This window comes from Pseudophryne corroboree, chromosome 6 (genome assembly GCF_028390025.1).
Source record: "Pseudophryne corroboree isolate aPseCor3 chromosome 6, aPseCor3.hap2, whole genome shotgun sequence".
Classification (NCBI taxonomy): Eukaryota; Metazoa; Chordata; class Amphibia; order Anura; family Myobatrachidae; genus Pseudophryne; species Pseudophryne corroboree.
This window is the reverse complement of record NC_086449.1, coordinates 259,900,596-259,924,819: the sequence shown is the minus strand read 5'-3', so window position 1 is coordinate 259,924,819 and position 24,224 is coordinate 259,900,596. Positions and strand designations below refer to the sequence as shown.

The 24,224-nt window shown below is 44.2% G+C and overlaps 1 protein-coding gene across 1 annotated transcript in view; it reads left to right on the top strand.

Moving 5' to 3' along the window:
- EFL1 (elongation factor like GTPase 1) overlaps positions 1 to 24,224 on the top strand; it is a 651,720-nt gene that overhangs the window by 537,003 nt on the left and 90,493 nt on the right. The window contains exon 18 of the mRNA XM_063925942.1: positions 10,867 to 11,849. Within this exon, the coding sequence (XP_063782012.1) occupies positions 10,867 to 11,849 (983 nt within the window). The remainder of the gene's footprint in view (positions 1 to 10,866; positions 11,850 to 24,224) is intronic.

Genomic DNA, 24,224 nt, shown 5'->3' with positions numbered 1-24,224 from the left:
TCACTTCGGGCGGTGATTGCCAGTCTGGAGGAGGGAGACTTCTTGGTGTTGGTGGACATAAAGGATGCTTACCTGCATGTTCCCATTTATCCTCCTTACCAGGCTTATCTGAGATTCGCGATTCAGGATTGCCATTACCAATTCCAGACGTTACCTTTCGGTCTCTCCTCTCTCCACGGCGCCGAGGGTATTCACCAAGGTGATGGCGGAGATGATGGTCCTCCTTCGTCAGAAAGGAGTCAATATAATCCCTTATCTGGACGACCTCCTGATAAAAGCGAGATCCAGGGAGCAGTTATTACAAAACATATCCCTCTCCCTGTCAATACTCCAACAACACGGGTGGATCATAAATTACTCAAAGTCACAGTTGGAACCGACGACAAGGTTGTCTTTCCTCGGGATGATTCTGGACACAGAAGTTCAGAGAGTATTTCTTCCGCTGGAAAAGGCTCTGGAAATCCAGAAAATGGTAAAACAGATATTGAAACCATCAAGTGTGTCGATCCATCAGTGCATTCGGTTGTTGGGGAAGATGGTGGCAGCCTACGAGGCCATATAGTTTGGCAGGTTCCATGCCAGAGTATTCCAGTGGGACCTGTTGGACAAGTGGTCGGGGTCACACCTACACATGCACAGAAAGATAATCCTGTCATCAAAAAACAGGATTTAGCTCCTGTGGTGGTTGCACAGCTCTCACCTGCTAGAGGGACGCAGGTTCGGCATTCAGGGCTGGGTCCTAGTAACCACGGATGCAAGTCTCCGAGGCTGGGGAGCAGTCTCTCAGGGAGAAAACTTCCAGGGACGTTGGTCACATCAGGAAGCCTGGCTTCACATAAATGTGCTGGAGCTAAGAGCCATTTACAACGGCCTTCAACAAGCGGTACATCTTCTTCAAGACCGTTCCGTGCAGATCCAGGTGGACAATGTAACAGCAGTCGCATACATAAACAGGCAGGGCGGAACGAAAAGCAGAGCGGCAATGGCAGAGGCGACAAAAATCCTCCGCTGGGCAGAAAAACATCTACAAGCTCTGTCGGCAATATTCATTCCGGGAGTAGACAACTGGGAAGCAGACTTCCTCAGCAGACACGATCTCCATCAAGGAAAGTGGGGCCTCCACCAAGAAGTCTTCGCAGAGGTGACAAGTCTTTGGGGAGTTCCTCAAATAGACATGATGGTGTCTCGTCTCAACAAGAAGCTTCAGAGATACTGTTCCAGGTCGAGAGACCCTCAAGCAGTAGCAGTGGATGCACTGGTGACCCAGTGGGTGTTTCCGTCAGTGTATGTTTTCCCTCCACTTCCGCTGATCCCAAAAGTACTCATGATCATAACAAAGACAAGAGTTCGAGCAATCTTCATTGCCCCAGACTGGCCAAGAAGGGCTTGGTACCCAGATCTTCAGCAGTTACTCATAGGAGATCCTCGGCCTCTTCCTCCTCGGGAGGACCTGCTGCAGCAGGGGCCGTGTGTGTACCAAGACTTACCGCGGCTACGTTTGACGGCATGGCTGTTGAGCGCCGTATCCTAGCCAGGAAAGAGTATTTCTAAGGAGGCCATCCCCACCCTTATTCAGGCCAGAAAGGGAGTAACGTCAAAACATTACCACCGTATTTGGAGAAAATGTGTCTTGGTGTGAATCCAAGAAAGCTCCTACGGAAGAGTTTCACTTGGGACGTTTTCTCCATTTTTTGCAGGATGGTGTGGAGACGGGCCTACGATTGGGATAAATCAAGGTCCAAATTTCGGCCGTGTCAGTGTTCTTCCAAAAACAATTGGCCTCTCTTCCAGAGGTTCAGACCTTCGTGAAAGGGGATCTGCACATCCAGCCTCCATTCGTGCCTCCAGTGGCACCATGGGACCTTAACGTGGTGTTGCAGTTCCTTCAATCGGGTTGGTTTGAGCCTCTACAAAAGATAGAGTTGAAGTTTCTCACTTGGAAAGTGGTGATGCTTTTGGCATTGGCATTCACAAGGCGGGTGTCTGAATTGGGGGCCTTGTCTCACAAGAGCCCTTACCTGATTTTCCACGAAGATAGGGCAGAGTTGTGGACTCGCCAACATTTTCTTCCAAAGGTGGTTTCTGCTTTTCACATAAACCAACCTATTGTGGTGCCAGTAGTTACTGACACATTCACTGATTCAAAGTCTCTAGATGTGGTTAGAGCTTTGAAAATCTATGTTGCTAGAACAGCTCGTATACGGAAAACAGGCTCTGTTTGTCCTGTATGATCACAACAAGATTGGCTGTCCTGCTTCCAAGCAGACTATTGCACGTTGGATTGTAAATACGATTCAGCAAGCTCATACTGTACTACGGCTGGATTGACGTTACCGACGTCGGTAAAGGCCCACTCCACTAGGAAGGTGGGCTCATTCTGGGCGGCTGCCCGGGGGGTCTCGGTATTACAACTTTGCCGAGCAGCTACTTGGTCAGGATCAAACACATTTGCTAAGTTCTACAAGTTTGACACCTTTGCCGATGAGGACCTAAAGTTTGGTCAAACGGTGCTGCAGGGTCATCCGCACTCTCCCGCCCGTACTGGAGCTTTGGTATAGACCCCATGGTCTTGATGTCGTCCCCAGCATCCTCTAGGACGTATTAGAAAATAGGATTTTGATAACCTACCGGTAAATTCTTTTCTCCTAGTCCGTAGAGGATGCTGGGCGCCCGTCCCAGTGCGTACTTTACCTGCAGTTTAGTTATTACAGTTACACAAGTTGTGTTATCTTGGTTTCAACATGTTGCTGCAATTACTTCATGCCTGTTGGCGTGTGTTATGTTGAATGCAATGTGTGCGGCATGGTTGAGGGTGTGAGTTGGTAGATATCTCACCACTAGTTAAGTAATTCCTTTCCTCGAAATGTCAGTCTCCCTGGGCATAGGCCCTCATTCCGAGTTGTTCGCTCGCAAGGCGAATGTAGCAGAGTTACACACGCTAAGCCGCCGCCTACTGGGAGTGAATCTTAGCTTCTTAAAATTGCGACCGACGTACGCGCAATATTGCGATTACAAACGAGTTAGCAGTTTCAGAGTAGCTCCAGACTTACTCTGCCTGTGCGATCATTTCAGTGCTTGTCGTTCCTGGTTGACGTCACAAACACACCCAGCGTTCGCCCAGGCACTCCCACCGTTTCCCCGGCCACTCCTGCGTTTTTTCCGGAAACGGTAGCGTTTTCAGCCACACGCCCCTGAAACGCCGTGTATCCGCCCAGTAACACCCATTTCCTGTCAATCACATTACGATCGCCGGAGCGAAGAAAAAGCCGTGAGTAAAAATACTTTCTTCATAGTAAAGTTACTTGGCGCAGTCGCAGTGCGAACATTGCGCATGCGTACTAAGCGGATTTTCACTGCGATGCGATGAAAAATACCGAGCGAACAACTCGGAATGAGGGCCATAGTTCCTACAACTGAGGGCTGGAGGAGGGGCATAGAGGGAGGAGCCAGTTCACACCCAATGAAAAGTCTTTAGAGTGCCCATGTCTCCTGCAGATCCCGTCTATATCCCATGGTCTTGATGTCATCCTCAGCATCCTCTACGGACTAGGAGAAAAGGATTTACCGGTAGGTTATCAAAATCCTATTTTTCATGTTATTTGGTTACAGATGTGCAGACATTGAGGGCCATATGCATAGGTGTCAGAACTGGGGAGGAGGGGGTAAAGAGGGCAGCTCGCCCTCCAAAACATTTGAGAGGCGCCAGTCAATGTACTGTATGGCGGAGCGCCCTGTAGGGTTACCACAGACAAGATGTCTGTAGTATCTGCACGTAAATAGTACGCTTTCCTGCTGCTCCACTTCCTCTCTTCCCATAGCCCTTCTCCACCTGCCTCCTGGGCCCTCCCACCCCCCTGCACCTAGCTCCATCCACTACAGTGTGCTTGTACTTCTTACCTTCCACTTCATGTGTTTCTTCCTCCACTCTTTCCCCTCAGCTCCCCCTTCGTCCCTCCTAACCCCACCTTGGACCCAACCCCACTCCCTCACAGCACCCCTGACCACACAACCCCCCCCCCCCCCCCCCTGTCGTTTCCCACCAGGTTTAGCTGAAAATGTACCCTGTAAGAGGAAAGAGTCAAGTCCTACTACCCTCTGTGCACATCCTCAGACAGGGTGGGAGCTATGAGTGGATTCTCCGGCTACCTCCCTGATAACAGGCACTCACGCACATACTATCTAATGAACTGCACATGCTGAGTAGGTTTGCAGCATAAAGTAACATGATCGCTTATGTGTGCATACTTTACTTTAAACATTGCAGGGGTAGGCTCCTATTGGAGCGCCTGTCTCTCGATGTGATTTTTAATACATCTGGGTGGAAATGGAAGGAAAACAAATAATTGTATAAAATATATAACAAGTGCCATAATGTAACTTTAAAACCCTCACCTCCCTCCGCCCGCCCCTCCCCCCACCCCAACCCACCCACCGACCTGAACGTCCTGGTGCCCCTGGTTATATGTAATAGGGTGTGAGTTTGTTCTTTAAAATGATTACCGTTTTGAAATCTAGGCGGAGATGTACTAAACCTTGGAGAGAGAAAGTATCAACCAGTCAGCTCCTAACTACCATGCTAGAGGCTGCATTTGAAAAATGACATGAGCTGATTGGTTGGCACTTTAACTCCCTCCACTTTATCACTCTCCAAGACTTAGTACGTCTGCCTCCTAAAGCCTTATTTTCCCATATCACGCCTGTTCACAGTACTGACAGCCAGCTACATACACCACTAAGGCTCATTTCACTTTGTTCTTTCGTAACAGATCATGATTCATCTGCAGTTTTGGTGTACACATTTACGCCTTTTTTTGTGACACCAGTAGGAAAACAATATTCATTTATTAAAAAGCACTATTATAGGTTCTCTTGTACCTATCTCCTCCAAAGTGAGAAATATGGTATATAAACCTGAATCAATAAGCACATGAATCATATATAAAAATATTTATAAAACATATTTATGAAAAATATCTCACATTAAAGGTTATTTTTATGCTTTTGATAGATATATCACCAGATGTATTTATATGTACAAGTGAGTTCAGTTTACTCATTAAATGGAGTGCTATATGAAATTCTAATTATGCCAAATTATTTAAATTATACAATATTCAACTCTTTCACTTAGTTTTGCTTAGGAATATATGTATTCACTGATTTTCTTTAAAACATATTACATACTGTAGCTCTGCCTTTTGGCATTCCATTTGTAGTACGCAGTCACTGGCAATATGCTGCTTAACATCTTTGAAACTAGGGTACTACTATGGGGCATAATATTAACTAGGGCACTACTATGGGGCATAATATTAACTAGGGCACTACTGTGGGGCATAATATCAACTAGGGCACTACTATGGGGCATAATATTAACTAGGGCACTACTGTGGGGCATAATATTAACTAGGGCACTACTATGGGGCATAATATTAACTAGGGCACTACTATGGGGCATAATATTAACTAGGGCACTACTGTGGGGCATAATATTAACTAGGGCACTACTATGGGGCATAATATTAACTAGTGCACTACTATGAGGCATAATATTAACTAGGGCACTACTGTGGGGCATAATATGATCTAGGGCACTACTATGGGGCATAATATTAACTAGGGCACTACTGTGGGGTATAATATGAACTAGGGCACTACTGTGGGGCATAATATGAACTAGGGCACTACTATGGGGCATAATATTAACTAGGGCACTACTGTGGGGCATAATATTAACTAGGGCACTACTATGAGGCATAATATGAACTAGGGCACTACTATGAGGCATAATATGAACTAGGGCACTACTATGAGGCATAATATTAACTAGGGCACTACTGTGGGGCATAATATTAACTAGGGCACTACTATGAGGCATAATATGAACTAGGGCACTACTATGAGGCATAATATTAACTAGAGCACTACTGTGGTTTTGAAAATGAGCCAGGGCACTATTATGGGGCATAAAATTAATAACTGCTGCGGATAGGTGCCTCTAAAGAAGCATTGGGACAGGGGCCCAATTAATTTATTGCTATGTGGCCCACAAAATTCTGGTTACGCCCCTGCATATAGCCATCTACTCCAAACATAATTTGACATTACCATCTGCAACCTTAGAACTGCCATATACACAATAGGAGATTGTTACACACTGTATAAACATTGTTATTGAACTATGATTTAACTATGGGCCGAAGTAGTATATCACTGGAACAATGAAAGCATCTGAGGTATTTTGAGGTCCATTATAAGACCATAGAAAACTGTCTCATATATTAGAACTCTTACTGGACTAACTACAAATGTGTCCACATACATCTAGCCTCCCTGCACGTTCAACAACTCTTCTAGTCACACTGTGTCGTGGCATGACTCTGCAGCGCCAAGCGTCTTTTCGTGCGGTTTTTTTCCATTAAAATGTGTTTTATACGCAAAAGATGCGGCTTATGCTGTTTGAAATTATAAGCGGCATTCCTATATTCTGTGTGCGACTGCGGCTGTATCTTTATACGAAATGCTATGCTGCCATTTACCATTTCGTATGCAGATACAGCCATATACGCCACATACTATTTTAAACAGCAGAGTCTGCTTGTGTGTCCTATTCGCTTGCAAAAAAACCCAAAAACATTTTCGCCAAAAAAGACGCCTGATGCTAACATAGTTGAACGGACTCAGTCACGCCAGGCATTTTGCACTTTCTGTCTCATACTAGGCATCTCGAGTGGCAACTTGAAGATGTATGTATGAGGACACATCTGTACGAAGTTGCTTACAGTGTACCAGGCACACTATATATGAATCATTTTGTCACAAAGGAATTGGTATATAGTCTTATCGGGACTTTGATTTGCTGTTACCTAGATTGGCGGCTGAGTCTCACATAAAGCTATAAATACCATAAATAAATACCAGTAAATAAATTTATTAAGTAAGTAAATTTATTTAGTAAGTAAATAAATATATAAATAAATAAATACCAGTGTCAGTATTCAGGCTGCCACTAATTGTTCTTTTATTGCATTAGTGATGCAAATAAGATGCATACTTTGTGAAACAGTCTCTTGGGGATGCTTGGCATGGCTAAGTTAGGATAAGTGTATATGGACATATAAGTATTGATTTCAAAAAAAGTATTATTTGTCCAGATAAAAAAGCAATAACCTAAAGATTTTATCTGTCTAATCTGTCTGGTGGGAACACAAATCTGGTAATGTCTGGGAGCAAATGATCAACCATTTGCTCTCAAACGCTGGAAAATGTACAAAAATGAAACAGATTTAACCAATTTGTCTGAATGCCCATTGTCTGTTTTCCAGTGTTTTGGAGCAAATGGTTATTTGTCATTTCCTCCCATACTTACCAGATATTTGTTCCCACCAGGCAGATTAGATAGATAAATGTTTAGGTGTGTACACACTAAACGATGTGTGTACTCAGCCGACAGCACGACCAATATAACGATATATCGATCTGCCGTACACACTGAGCGATATATTTCACGATACACACTTTGCGATATATCGTTTGTGGCAGCATTTAGGCCTGGTGATGATGTTGCCAGGATCGTCCTATTGGGTGCTCAGCACGCCTGAAGGGACAACTTAGCAAACAATTGGCAGAAGGGCATGATCGCTGGTGCATATTAGACAATATGGCTGATATATCGTTCCGATCTGGGTCAGAACGATATATATCGTCTAATGTGTCCCAGCTTTAGGGGTAATTTTACTAAAGATTGATGTTGATTGTTTTTAAATCCGTCAACATCGATGTTGTGTGCAGGGTCTAAATCACACATTTACGAACAAACATTTTTTTGACATAATTTTGACATTTCTTTATTTTTTTATTTTTTTTTATTATCTGTTCGTAAATACGCAATTTAGACCCTGGAACACGACATCGATGTTGAACAATTTAAAATCGTTCTGCATTGATCTTTAGTAAATGGGCCCCTTAGACTTAGCAGCGCAGCTGGTGATGTACTAGTGTAAATTAGGAGAACTTTAAGAAGGACTTAAAACTATAATGAAAGAAAACTCACTTGCTATAGGCCAAAAAACTGAACCAGTGATCAGTGGAGAAGGTTATGTTTGGAAATCACTGGAGAAGAACTTCCAATATGGTGATGGAATTTTCCAGCATAACCTTGATCTTCGGCACACTAGGAACTTCCCTAATTTAAACTCCAATTTGGGGTAATAACAATACTTAAGCATGAAAACATGGATTGTTTCATCTCTTAAGCTGGGTACATATTTAAAGATCCGGGTATTGTGGCCGACGGCACGAGATGTCGGTCAGCCGTACACACTGAACGATATAGCGCAGGATGTTGGATCGGACAACATATAGTCTGTGTACCCAGGCTAACATAATAAGGGGTATATTCAATTAAAGTCGGATCCATTCTGACATGCATTTGTCGGAATGGATCCGACAAGGGCTATTCTATGAACGGCCAAATCCAACAGGATTTGGTCGTTCCTGTCCATCTCAATCCGACTTTAAAAAAGTTGGATTGAGATGAGGGACCTGAGAGGAGGTGGTGGGGAGAGCAGTGGGGAGACACGGGAGAGCAGCGGCTACAGCAGCGTAGCACCGTAGCAGGAAAATGTGGCACCGCCGCCAGACCTCACGGCAGCGTCCACCCAGCTCCAGCAAGCGGGACCTCGCTTGCTGCAGCCGGGTGGACGCTGCCGTGAGCGGCGGCGGTGCCCCATCCTCCTGCTGCGCTGTGCTGTAGCCGCTGCTCTCCCGCGGCTCTCCCCGTCTCCTCCTCTCAGGTCCCTCATCTCAATCTGACTTTTTTTTAAAGTCGATTGAAATGGTCAGAAAGGGGGACAAAACCTGTCAGGTTTGGCCCCGATTCTAACAGAAGCACGCGGATCGGCGGCTACTCCGCCGATCCACATGCTTTCCGACAAGTCGGAATTGCCAACTTGTTGGATATTTTGGGGTATATTGAATAGGTAGGAACCCCTTCTGACCTAAAAAAGTAGAAAACTGCCGTCTTTCCGACAGACAGCAGCTTTCAACTGCAATTAAATATACCCCTAAGTCTGGTTTCATGATGGTGGGATAAGTAATATATGTGGAAAACGTGTTACAGATACACTACTGTGGGAAAACAGGTTATTGTAGCTGCTGGTGGTAATATTAATAATTAATAGTATGCAAATAATTCAGCTTACTTTTTAAAATAATAAAAATTTAACACAGCAAAAATCCTAATCTGTCCCAATTTATTTGCACATCCAGTAGTTTTAGATGATATAATCCACCATGCAAGTGAACGATATGAAGTCACGTGACAACTTAAATTGTTTCTAGCTACCATATTTTGCTATTTACTCTGCGTTTAAATGGCTTTTTGCTGCTGTAATGCAGATTAATGTGCCTGGGGAAATGATACAGATTGTTCTATACGTATTTACTCGCTGCAGTTAAACAGATGAATGTGTGTAGGTACTTTAATGACATGTTTTTCCCCTTACTTCTGCATAATTTTAGACATCAGAAGCAGGCAAGCAGGGGAAATCTGTGTACATATTTGCGGCCATACCCTGATGATGTAATGGCTTCCTAATACTTCTTTGGCAGTCACGTTTCGGAATTAATAATAAAGCACTCATGTCTTCTGGAGACGTTTAACCGCCCCATGCTAAGAGGGAAATTTGTTCCTTACCACCTTCCCCACAGGTGTCCGTTCTGTTCTGCAGCCTGCCTTCTATACTTAGACATCCGTGTTGCGTCCTGTTAATGTTCTTCAGCATGGGTTTTTTGTTTCCCTGCACATTAGAAAGCATATTAACTGTTCACTTGGTAAGAAACAGCTACATCGTGCTTCACATTGCTCCACTATATGGGACACATCTCTCCTTTTAGTCACTGCCCAGTAATTACCCTGTTTACTTGCACCGTGGAAAATCCCTGCTACCTCAGCCAGGTTTAGGATTAAAACTTTAACTACAGGAGTTGTAGTGAAAAGTAACAATTGTACAACTGTAGTTATCCAGTCATTCCTTCTCTTCCCTTAGGTTTTTTACAGCATGCTAGACATACAGTATATTCAAAGATTCTTTGATGGTTTTAGAACCCACAATAAGGGAAAATACTGTACTGAAAAGTGAAAGTGACTAATATGTTGGAGTAAAACCAGTTGGTTAAAGGTGTAAATGCCTTGTGAAGTAGTTAAATAACCCTACCCAGAGCGAGAATTGCAGTGTGATCCTCTCTCACACCTAGTAGATTATCTGTCGGAGTCCAGTGTCTTGGTCTGCTGCCATCTGTTATGTGCAATTCATGGCTATAAAGTCCATCATTAATACATCTGCTGGAGGCAGTAGGAGAGGTTTTGAAATTTGAGCGCTCTAGATCTCTCAATGATTTATTATAGAGTAAATGGCTGGTCAGTGTCCATTCAGCATTTTGAGCATGACAGGTGTTGGGATGTTACACTGTGATTTTAGTTTTAGGACAGACATATAAAAAGAGGAAATCAGAAACAAAATAAAACTAAATGCTCGCATGGTTAATCAACGATGATGAAAGTTTAAGATGGGGCTGAAATGAAGAGGAGACAAAGTATTGCTGAGAGACAGAAATGAAGGGGTAAATGATATCACTAAGAGAGGACACCAGCAGTTTTACCCTTAATCTAAGAATTATAGCATTTGTGAATTGTTATAATGCCAGCAATGCTACAATGTAACAATAACAATATACTGTATCATAATGCAAGAAGACCTATATAATAGATACACTACAAAATACTGATTTTGAAGATGCTACAGTGTCCGTTTTAATAAGTTGTTTTATCTTATAGTATTTTTTTTTAATTATCCTCTTACTTAGGTTTGCAAAGATTCAGGTGAGTACATCCGATCCCATTATCCCCTTTCGAGAGACCATAATAAGACCACCTAAAGTTGACATGGTGAACGAAGATATTGGAAAACAACAAAAAGTGGCTGTTATACACCAGGTTAAGGAAGAGCAAAGTAAGTCCCAAGAGGGAGTACAGATTGATCCAGATGGCCTGGTAACTGTAACCACGCCAAATAAATTGGCGACACTTAGCGTCAGAGCCATGCCACTTCCTGAAGAGGTCACTCAGCTTCTGGAGAAAAACAGTGATTTAATTAGAACTATGGAACAAATTAACTTGGCTCTGAGTGAAGGTAGCAATACTATTAATGTCAATGAGACAACCATCAGCCAGCTTCATGAATTGAAAAGTAATCTTGAACAACACTTACAGGGCAGAAGGTGGCGTAATGCTGTGGAACAAATCTGGTCATTCGGCCCAAGGCGTTATGGGCCAAATATCCTGTTAAATCGAATTGAAGGCTATGAAAGGTTGTCTGTTTGGCAGTGCCTTGATAAAGTATCCAAAACCAGTAAATATCGTAATGTAGAGAACAGCATCGTTAGTGGGTTTCAGCTTGTGACGCTTGCTGGACCCATGTGTGAGGAACCGATGATGGGCGTTTGTTTCATAGTGGAGAAACTCGATGTGTCCAAGTCTGTGATACTGGAAAGGCAAGACTCTGCAGAAAATGTTACAGAGCAAGATAAAACAAATACAATTCCTGAATCAAGTGATGATGTTTCAGAAGCAAAAGAAGTTTTACAACAAAGACAGGATAGCACAAAAGTTCAAGAGAAATCTAGCAAACGTAAAGGGGAATTGCTGCTTACAGACTGTTATGGACCATTCTCCGGACAGCTAATTGCTACAATGAAGGAAGCTTGCCGTTCTGCTTTCCAAGTAAAACCCCAGAGACTAATGGCTGCAATGTATACCTGTGACATTATGGCCACTGCAGAAGTGTTAGGTGAGTAAAAAAAAAAAAAATTTTTTTTTTTTTTTTTTTTTTTTTTTTAATGTTCTTGTGTCACTATTGATTTTAAAATGTTTTAAAGAAGAATGTTTAACCCCTTTACTTAATTTGACATTTAGAAATATGAAAACTAAGAAAATCAGAATGCTATTAAAAGAGCATTTATGAATCGATTAATTATGGAAAATTTTCTTGGGTTGAGTTTTTACAGTCAAACCACTGTTTTTGCCCACATTTGTAACCATCACGTCTCTCTGTCTCCCATAAAACTGTCTTCCTGACACTTTTCCTCACCATCCATGTGACCTCTACCCATAGGCTATCTCGTTTGTCATACTGTGTCTACATAATCTAATTTCTCTAACGTCCTAAGTGGATGCTGGGGACTCCGTAAGGACCATGGGGAATAGCGGCTCCGCAGGAGACTGGGCACAAAGTAAAAAGCTTTAGGACTACCTGGTGTGCACTGGCTCCTCCCCCTATGACCCTCCTCCAAGCCTCAGTTAAGATTTTGTGCCCGAACGAGAAGGGTGCAATCTAGGTGGCTCTCCTGAGCTGCTTAGAGAAAAAGTTTAAAGTAGGTTTTTTACTTTCAGTGAGACCTGCTGGCAACAGGCTCACTGCATCGAGGGACTAAGGGGAGAAGAAGCGAACTCACCTGCGTGCAGAGTGGATTGGGCTTCTTAGGCTACTGGACATTAGCTCCAGAGGGACGATCACAGGCCCAGCCATGGATGGGTCCCGGAGCCGCGCCGCCGTCCCCCTTACAGAGCCAGAAGACTGAAGAGTCCGGAAAATCGGCGGCAGAAGACGTCCTGTCTTCATTAAGGTAGCGCACAGCACCGCAGCTGTGCGCCATTGCTCTCAGCACACTTCACACTCCGGTCACTGAGGGTGCAGGGCGCTGGGGGGGGGGCGCCCTGAGACGCAATAGAAATACCTTTTTTTGGCTAAAAATACATCACATATAGCTCCTGGGCTATATGGATGTATTTAACCCCTGCCTAAATTACAATAAAAAAGCGGGAGAAAGGCCGCCGAAAAGGGGGCGGAGCCTATCTCCTCAGCACACTGGCGCCATTTTTTCCTCACAGCTCCGTTGGAGGAAGGCTCCCTGACTCTCCCCTGCAGTCCTGCACTACAGAAACAGGGTAAAACAAGAGAGGGGGGGCATAAAATTGGCATATAAAGATATACAGCAGCTATATTAGGGAAAAACACTTATATAAGGTTATCCCTGTATATATATATAGCGCTCTGGTGTGTGCTGGCAAACTCTCCCTCTGTCTCCCCAAAGGGCTAGTGGGGTCCTGTCCTCTATCAGAGCATTCCCTGTGTGTGTGCGGTGTGTCGGTACGTTGTGTCGACATGTATGAGGAGGAAAATGGTGTGGTGGCGGAGCAATTGCCTGTGTTAGTGATGTCACCCTCTAGGGAGTCGACACCTGACTGGATGATCTTATGGAAAGAATTACGTGATAGTGTCAGCACTTTACAAAAGTCTGTTGACGACATGAGACAGCCGGATAATCAGTTAAAACAGGCGTCTCAAACACCGTCAGGGGCTCTAAAGCGCCCGTTACATCAGGTCGATACAGACACGGACACTGACTCCAGTGTCGACGGTGAAGAAACAAACGTATTTTCCAGTAGGGCTACACGTTACATGATCACGGCAATGAAGGAGGTTTTGAACATTTCTGATACTACAAGTACCACAAAAAAGGGTATTATGTGGGGTGTGAAAAAACTACCCGTAGTTTTTCCTGAATCAGATGAATTAAATGAGGTGTGTGATGAAGCGTGGGTTTCCCCCGATAAAAAACTGCTAATTTCTAAAAAATTATTGGCATTATACCCTTTCCCGCCAGAGGTTAGGGCGCGCTGGGAAACACCCCCTAGGGTGGATAAGGCGCTCACACGCTTATCAAAACAAGTGGCGTTACCGTCTCCTGATACGGCCGCCCTCAAGGAACCAGCTGATAGGAAGCTGGAAAATGTCCTAAGAAGTATATACACACATACTGGTATTATACTGCGACCAGCAATCGCCTCAGCCTGGATGTGCAGTGCTGGGGTGGCTTGGTCGGATTCCCTGACTGAAAATATTGATACCCTGGACAGGGACAATATATTATTGACTATAGAGCGTTTAAAAGATGCGTTTCTATATATGCGAGATGCACAGAGGGATATTTGCACTCTGGCATCAAGAGTAAGTGCGATGTCCATTTCTGCCAGAAGAGGATTATGGACGCGACAGTGGTCAGGGGATGCGGATTCCAAACGGCATATGGAAGTATTGCCGTATAAAGGGGAGGAGTTATTTGGGGTCGGTCTATCGGACTTGGTGACCACGGCAACGGCCGGGAAATCTACCTTTCTACCCCAAGTCACCTCGCAGCAGAAAAAGATACCGTCTTTTCAGGCTCAGTCCTTTCGTCCCCATAAGGGCAAGCGGGCAAAAGGCCACTCATATCTGCCCCGGGGCAGAGGAAGGGGAAAAAGACTGCAGCAGACAGCCTCTTCCCACGAACAGAAGCCCTCCCCCGCTTCTGCCAAGTCCTCAGCATGACGCTGGGGCCTTACAAGCGGACTCAGGCACGGTGGGGGCCCGTCTCAAGATTTTCAGCGCGCAGTGGGCTCACTCGCAAGTGGACCCCTGGATCCTGCAGGTAGTATCTCAGGGGTACAAATTGGAATTCGAGACGTCTCCCCCTCGCCGGTTCCTGAAGTCTGCTTTACCAACGTCTCCCCCCGACAGGGAGGCGATATTGGAAGCCATTCACAAGCTGTATTCCCAGCAGGTGATAATCAAGGTACCCCTCCTACAACAGGGAAAGGGGTATTATTCCACGCTGTTTGTGGTACCGAAGCCGGACGGCTCGGTGAGACCCATTTTAAATCTGAAATCCTTGAACACTTACATAAGAAGGTTCAAGTTCAAGATGGAGTCACTCAGAGCAGTGATAGCGAACCTGGAAGAAGGGGACTATATGGTGTCTCTGGACATCAAGGATGCTTACCTCCATGTCCCAATTTGCCCTTCTCACCAAGGGTACCTCAGGTTTGTGGTACAGAACTGTCATTATCAGTTTCAGACGCTGCCGTTTGGATTGTCCACGGCACCCCGGGTCTTTACCAAGGTAATGGCCGAAATGATGATTCTTCTTCGAAGAAAAGGCGTCTTAATTATCCCTTACTTGGACGATCTCCTGATAAGAGCAAGGTCCAGAGAACAGTTAGAGGTCGGAGTAGCACTATCTCAAATAGTACTACGACACAGCACGGTTGGATTCTAAATATTCCAAAATCGCAGCTGATTCCGACGACACGTCTGCTGTTCCTAGGGATGATTCTGGACACAGTACAGAAAAAGGTGTTTCTCCCGGAGGAGAAAGCCAGGGAGTTATCCGACCTAGTCAGGAACCTCCTAAGACCAGGCCAGGTGTCAGTGCATCAATGCACAAAGGTCCTGGGAAAGATGGTGGCTTCTTACGAAGCGATTCCATTCGGCAGATTCCACGCAAGAACTTTTCAGTGGGATCTGCTGGACAAATGGTCCGGATCGCATCTTCAAATGCATCAGCGGATAACCCTGTCTCCAAGGACAAGGGTATCTCTCCTGTGGTGGTTACAGAGTGCTCATCTCCTAGAGGGCCGCAGATTCGGCATTCAGGATTGGGTCCTGGTGACCACGGATGCCAGCCTGAGAGGCTGGGGAGCAGTCACACAGGGAAGAAATTTCCAGGGCTTGTGGTCAAGCATGGAAACGTCACTTCACATAAATATCCTGGAACTAAGGGCCATTTACAATGCCCTAAGTCAGGCAAGGCCTCTGCTTCAGGGTCAGTCGGTGTTGATCCAGTCGGACAACATCACGGCAGTCGCCCACGTAAACAGACAGGGCGGCACAAGAAGCAGGAGGGCAATGACGGAAGTTGCAAGGATTCTTCGCTGGGCGGAAAATCATGTGATAGCACTGTCAGCAGTGTTCATTCCGGGAGTGGACAACTGGGAAGCAGACTTCCTCAGCAGACACGATCTCCACCCGGGGGAGTGGGGACTTCACCCAGAAGTCTTCCACATGATTGTGAACCGTTGGGAAAAACCAAAGGTGGACATGATGGCGTCCCGCCTCAACAAAAAACTGGACAGATATTGCGCCAGGTCAAGGGACCCTCAGGCAATAGCTGTGGACGCTCTGGTAACACCGTGGGTGTACCGATCAGTGTATGTGTTCCCTCCTCTGCCTCTCATACCCAAAGTATTGAGAATCATAAGAAGGAGAGGAGTAAAGACTATACTCGTGGCTCCGGATTGGCCAAAAAGGACTTGGTACCCGGAACTTCAAGAGATGCTCACGGAAGACCCGTGGCCTCTACCTCTAAGAAAGGACCTGCTCCAGCATCCGGTACCGGTACTCAAGCTGCATAAGCCCACTCTACCTGCTCTAAATTGGATCCGTGTTTGGATACTCCGGATAAGACCCACACTAATGGACATTCATGCACCAGGAGTCGGGAGACACCAATACATCGGACCATAAGGGTTAAAGTTTAACCTCTAAAGGCAGGTTGTATGCAATAGCTGTACGGACATTCTCATTGATGTCTGATAGCTCAATGTGATAAGCACTAATTCATTACTGCTCAAATTGAATTGTGGAACCCACTGCTAAATCTGTCCCAGTGGAAATTGGTAAAGCTACTGACATCTGCTACTAACTGATTGATCTATATCAAGTTACTCTATCACTGCTGGAAGAGACTGTCAAGATAGAGTGATTACACTCATGAGATATGATTAACTATTTGATGGTTTAAATTTTCACCTATTCTCTGTAAAAGTGTACAGTATTAATTATGCTGATCATTCCATGCTTGTAGAAGTAATCGGTACCTAGGATTATGGTATTTATATGTATAAATTGTTTTTAAATTTTCTATAATAAAAGTACACATATGCTTTAGATTAGCGCTGTTAATTTTTGTTGTTTGGTTGTTTCAGTTAGAGGGTAGTGTACTTTCCCTTTTTAACAGCTGCTTTCTAAACCAAGAGTGTTCTTTTTTAGTAATTTATGCACACACTATCTATTTAGCAATTAGCGCCAAGCTGCCTTTTTTTCTGCTGTTTCAAGACTTACCGCGGCTGCGTTTGACGGCATGGCGGTTGAACGCCGGATCCTGAAAGAAAAAGGCATTCCGGATGAAGTCATCCCTACCCTGATCAAAGCCAGGAAGGATGTAACTGTGCAACATTATCACCGTATTTGGCGTAAATATGTTGCGTGGTGTGAGGCCAGGAAGGCCCCTACAGAGGAATTTCAACTGGGTCGTTTCCTGCATTTCCTGCAAACAGGACTGTCTATGGGCCTAAAATTAGGGTCCATTAAGGTTCAAATTTCGGCCCTGTCAATATTCTTCCAAAAAGAACTAGCTTCAGTTCCTGAAGTTCAGACGTTTGTCAAGGGGGTACTGCATATACAGCCTCCTTTTGTGCCTCCAGTGGCACCTTGGGATCTCAATGTAGTTTTGGGATTCCTAAAATCACATTGGTTTGAACCACTCACCACTGTGGACTTAAAATATCTCACATGGAAAGTGGTAATGATGTTAGCCCTGGCTTCAGCCAGGCGTGTATCAGAATTGGCGGCTTTATCCTATAAAAGCCCTTACCTAATTTTTCATACGGATAGGGCAGAATTGAGGACTCGGCCTCAATTTCTTCCTAAGGTGGTTTCAGCATTTCACTTAAACCAGCCTATTGTGGTGCCTGCGGCTACTAGGGACTTGGAGGATTCCAAGTTGCTAGACGTAGTCAGGGCCCTGAAAATATATGTTTCCAGGACGGCTGGAGTCAGAAAATCTGACTCGCTGTTTATCCTGTATGCACCCAACAAGCTGGGTGCTCCTGCTTCTAAGCAGACGATTGCTCGTTGGATTTGTAGTACAATTCAGCTTGCACATTCTATGGCAGGCCTGCCACAGCCAAAATCTGTAAAAGCCCATTCCACACGGAAAGTGGGCTCATCTTGGGCGGCTGCCCGAGGGGTCTCGGCTTTACAACTTTGCCGAGCAGCTACTTGGTCAGGGGCAAACACGTTTGCTAAATTCTACAAATTTGATACCCTGGCTGAGGAGGACCTGGAGTTCTCTCATTCGGTGCTGCAGAGTCATCCGCACTCTCCCGCCCGTTTGGGAGCTTTGGTATAATCCCCATGGTCCTTACGGAGTCCCCAGCATCCACTTAGGACGTTAGAGAAAATAAGAATTTACTTACCGATAATTCTATTTCTCATAGTCCGTAGTGGATGCTGGGCGCCCATCCCAAGTGCGGATTGTCTGCAATACTTGTACATAGTTATTGTTACAAAAATCGGGTTATTATTGTTGTGAGCCATCTTTTCAGAGGCTCCTTTGTTATCATGCTGTTAACTGGGTTCAGATCACAAGTTGTACGGTGTGATTGGTGTGGCTGGTTTGAGTCTTACCCGGGATTCAAAATCCTTCCTTATTGTGTACGCTCGTCCGGGCACAGTATCCTAACTGAGGCTTGGAGGAGGGTCATAGGGGGAGGAGCCAGTGCACACCAGGTAGTCCTAAAGCTTTTTACTTTGTGCCCAGTCTCCTGCGGAGCCGCTATTCCCCATGGTCCTTACGGAGTCCCCAGCATCCACTACGGACTATGAGAAATAGAATTATCGGTAAGTAAATTCTTATTTTTTTTTTCTTCTACCACACTTTTTTCAATGTCTTCCAATATTACCCAATGTATTCCTCTTTTACATAATTTTCAACTGTTTCAGAAAGCTTTATGTACTAGTCTCCTTTTCATCATACACTCTCTTTCTACTGCATCTTAGAGTGTTTCTCCACGTGTCACGTCATCAGTGGTAGAGCTTGTGAGTGGTGGGCCCAGGTGCACAAATATACTTTGGGCTCCCCTCCTCTGATCCACCCCAAATTAATATGCCACATGCCAGTGGGTGACAGGGAGAAGCAATGAGAGGCACAGAGTGTCAGGGAGAGGGTGACAGGAGTACAATCTCACAGTCCTGCACGCAGTCCTATGCTGTGTGGAGACCAGGTGGGATGTACCTTGGTAGGGGTGGGTGTTGAAAGAAGTGTGCTACTGCACAGACTCTAGTCTTTCTGTCCTCCAAGGGCACCTTATGCCCTATCAATTATTTATTTACTGTATAAGACTATTTAGTGACATGGTGGAAGACAGAAGTCTCCTACTTAGGTCCTATGAGAGACCTGGTTAAAATCTGCCATAAAGCTGTTCCAGCATCCCTGCACAGCTACCCGTTTGTAGTATACACTCTTCGTCTGGTGAGCTGTATGAAACCCTGATACGCTCCATCTTCGCTCCATCACCAGTGTACATGTATCAGTGGGTATGGCTGTACCTGCTATCTATCTATAAGCCAGCATTACTGGTTAAGTAACTGAGCTGGTCATAGTATGAGTCATGCACTGGTGTGTGTCTATATAACATTGCAATATCAACACCTACACACACATTATTTCCAACAGTGGTAACACAGCGGACACTGCCCTGTCTGTGAGAATGGGTCCCACCCTCTGTGATATCCTCAGTTCAGCAAACGACCAAGCAGGCTCTGACCGCACTAATTACACCAGCCGTGAGCTTCCTTTAATTCATAGACAGCTGTGATTCAGTAAGAATTCACAGCTCTGAATTAGATGCAGTACGCATCTGCAATCATCAGCGGTGACCAGCAGCTGGGCTCCCCACTCAGTCCAGCTCAGGTGTCAAACTGATGTGTCTGCACACACAAGGTCAATCCCGCCTCCCTGAGGTAAGAGGCAGGTTCCTCAGACAGTGGCGCCCACCCTGCTCCCTTTGCTGAGCCAGTCGTCTGACTTTGTTCAAAATGGCCATGCGGTGGCCCAGGGGAAAACTCATTGCTGGTCTGGACAGCAGTTGCCCCCTCACTCACCAGGGGCCTTGGTGCAATGCACCTTCTGCACCAATGGTAGTTCCGCCTCTGCACGTCATGAAGTTTCTCTTGTCTTTTGTAAGTGGTATAGCCTTACTGTGTCCAATTAACGTCATCTTCTGAATCTTACACTGCCTCTACTTCTCTCACGTCTTTCCTTCTTTGGAGGCTACTTTATTTTTTATACTTCTACCAAGATGTCTCATCTTTTCCCATTATCTCTCGTGTCCGTTCTTATCCCTTGTTTTCTTTCTTCTCTTGTAAAGAAGTGTTAACTCATATCATTTGGCATATTTAGATGCTGCTCTTGATAGTGCTACTTGATACAAACACTTGCAATTTCTCCCAACCAGGTATACACACGCCACAAAGATATTTCTGCAAGTGCTACAAGTTTATCATTATTTTCCAACCCTTTCGCATTGCCCATTTGCTATCTTACTGTACTCAATGTACCTCAGCCTTATGTTTGGTCTTTGGGGGTCATCCCGAGTTGATCGCTCGCTAGCAGTTTTTAGCAGCCATGCAGACGCTAAGCCGCCGCCCTCTGGGAGTGTATTTCAGCTTAGCAGAAGTGCGAACGAAAGGATCGCAGAGCGGCTACAAAAAAAAAATTGTGCAGGTTTAGAGCACCTCCAGATCTACTCAGCGCTTGCGATCACTTCAGACTGTTCAGTTCCTGTTTTGACGTCACGAACACGCCCTGCGTACGCCCAGCCACGCCTGCGTTTTTCCTGGCACACATGCGTTTTTTCGAACACTCCCTGAAAACGGTCAGTTGACACCCAAAAACGCCCTCTTCCTGTCAATCACTCTGCGGCCAGTAGTGCAACAAAAAAGCTTTGCTAGACCTTGTGTGAAACTACATCGGTCGTTGTGAAACTATGTCGCGCGTGTGCATTGTGCCGCAGACGCATGTGCAGAAGTTCCTTTTTTTTTGCATCATCGCTACGCAGCGAACATTTTCAGCTTGCGATCAACTCGGAATGGCCCCCATTGTTTCCAACATCTTTGTCCAGTGTGCTCATGTGAATGGACAAGTGATTCTCCCATGCCCCAAAAAGTTGAACATCAGCTATAATATACTAGATGCAGTAGCCACGTAGTGTGAAGAGCGGAACTTGGTAACACTTTAGTATAAGAAAATGTAAATTTTCATGTCTTTTTGTTTAACAGCTGATACAATATTTTCGTCTTTTGGTAAAAGCATGTAAATATTTAAGTTTAGAAACTGGTAGCACCTCCTTAACATCCATGACCTCACTGGTTGTTCAACTCTACCCATCAGCTGGAAGGTATTTTGCCCAACTCCTATTTAAAGTAACTGCTGCAGCATATTGGTCATTTGGTGATCTTTGTCAGGATTTTCTTGCTTTAGGTCATGCCACATTTCAATCAAAGTTGGAACTTTGACTTAATCATTTCTTACAGAGAGATTTTGTTTGGTTCAACCATTTGGTTGTAAATTTACTTAAATTCTAAATTCACTCACATGGCTATGACTAAGCAAAGTTTTGACATAGGAAATGGTGCCCTCAAATGTACACGTAATTGTCACCTCATTGTCCTAATTATACAAAAAAAGAAAGAAAAAAGTTTTAGATATAAATCAATATGTGCATTTATTAATGAGACCATGACATAGCTGAGATATGGTTTTTTTTGTGTAAATTATTCTTATTGATTTTTCAAAATGATACAGGGTAAAAGCAGTACATTCCACAAATGACAGATATGTAAATATTAGTAAGAACAAGAAAGGCACAACATTACATCCAATTAGAAAAGGAACAATAATATATAAACTACCCTGATCAAATAAGACACATACATAATCAACAAAAGTATGCGAGAAAAATAAAAAGGGAGGGGGGTGGGGGGTTGTCTTCTGTCCAGAGAAAACACTCAAATCATACAAGCGTTCAGAGTCAGTGGTGGAGCAATTAGTTGGAGCCAACAGATAGGTGCATAAAGTTACAGTGTCATAATACCATATTAGCAATGGTCTTAGTGTTGTCGTGGGGCAGAGCTCGCACGTTCTAAAATTCCAGATATACTTCATATTTGATACTTTAATACAATACAAATAAAAATAGAAATAACTTTATCAATAACAATAATAATAAAGTATCCCCTAGAGTTCACCAAGCAATCGCTTGTGTAAATACCATTCAGTTTTTTCAATACGCTGGAATATTTAAGCTTGGACCTCAATCTATAGTGTGATTATGAATGGGTTCCATTTTTTGTAGAACTTAAGTACCCCGAAATTAATGTTTAATAATTGTGTAAAGTATAATAATGGAACAAAGGTTTCGTTTATATTTACTGTTACTCATACTCGTGTTCTTTGGTCTTGGATGAAAGTCATATCATGTTTCAGGTTCAGTTTTGACACATTTCATAGTTATCTCCCTAGTGACAATAAGATATTTAAATTAAACACAGTGTTCTACGTCTGTTGGTTATGTATAACTTGCATCTAGCTATTTGTCTCAATATCTGGTTGTGGGGAGCCTATTTTCAAATGTCGCTGTGAAATACACAGCCCACCATTAATGACAGTGGGTGTTTGATTACCTTCATAACACAGATAATTCTAAAGCTTAAGGGGTATATGCAATTGCGGTCGAATTCCCGAAATTGTCGAATTTCGGGACATTTTCGCCAAAAAAAAAAAAATTTGTCAATGCAATTCAGTACTTTCCGTCAAAAAAACGGACTTTCAAAATTCAACTTTTCAAAATTCAACTTTTTGAAATTCGACTTTTTGCAAATTTGACTTTTCTGCAATGATACAAGTGCTGCAATTCGACCAAAGTGTATTCAATTTAAGTTTGGTAATTCGACAACAGTGCTTTTAGACAGCAAATTCGTCATTTTCAATCCGCCACACTTTGGAGGGTGAAACCAATAAAAAAAATGTAAAACATGTTTTTTTTGTGGGTTTTTTTCTTGGTAATATCAGATCTATTTACATTAGAAGGGATTAGGTACTTGGTTTGTCTTTTTTGGAGGCACAAATATTATTTATATATTTTTAAAAATGATATTTTTTTATTTTATTTTTTTTATAGATGGAATGGTAAAATCCCGGGAAAAAATGGCGTGGGGTTCCCCCTCCAAAGCATAACCAGCCTCGGGCTCTTCGAGCTGGTCCTGGTTCTAAAAATGCGGGGAAAAATTTGACAGAGGATCCCCCGTATTTTTAAAACCAGCACCGGGCTCTGCGCCTGGTGCTGGTGCAAAAAATACGGGGGACAAAACGAGTAGGGGTCCCCCGTATTTTTCACACCAGCATCGGGCTCCACTAGCTGGACAGATAATGCCACAGCCGGGGGTCACTTTTATACAGTGCCCTGCGGCCGTGGCATTAAATATCCAACTAGTCACCCCTGGCCGGGGTACCCTGGGGGAGTGGGGACCCCTTCAATCAAGGGCCCCAGCCACCCAAGGGCCAGGGGTGAAGCCCGAGGCTGTCCCCCCCATCCTATGGCTGCGGATGGGAGGCTGATAGCCTTGAGAAAAATGACAAGAATATTGTTTTTTCCAGTAGTACTACAAGGCCCAGCAAGCCTCCCCCGCAAGCTGGTACTTGGAGAACCACAAGTACCAGCATGCGGGAGAAAAACGGGCCCGCTGGTACCTGTAGTACTACTGGGAAAAAAATACCCAAATAAAAACAGGACACACACACCGTGACTTGTACAACTTTATTACATACTGCCGACACACACATACTTACCTATGTTGACACGAAGCAGTCGGTCCTCTTCTCCAAGTAGAATCCACGGATACCTGAAAATAAAAGATAATTATACTCACCTTCCAGCGTCCAGAGATACATCCACGTCCAGAAAATAATCCAGGTACTTGGCAAAAAAACAAAACGCAAATACCCGTGCCAGCGGACTGAAAGGGGTCCCATATTCACACATGAGTTTTTTTAAATCGCGGCAAAATCCGGCAAATCGGTCGTTTTTCGCCCGCGGGAATGTCGAATCCGTTTTTCATTGAATATGGTGAATTCCGGCAGCCACCTGCCGGAATTCACCTGTCGAATTGTGTCGAGTTAAAAAACGGCGATAATTTGCCGCGATTCGCTGTGAATTGCATATACCCCTAAGTGTTCATCACTGACACTTCCTAGGATTACAATATATAATGGCAAACTGCTCTAATCAAACTGGTAACATTCCTCAGGTGCTGTGGAAGGAGGTTGCTCTAGACGATAAAAAACAAAAGGGTTTTTCCCACGCACCCGAAGGGCTGTTAGTTAACAGACCTGTACACTATATGGTACTAGAAAATGTAGAGATCTTGGTTACATATATTTTGCAAAAAATATGATAAGCCTCCAGGCCACTTCAAGGCGTCCCTATTGCTGGAAATCCCTAATAC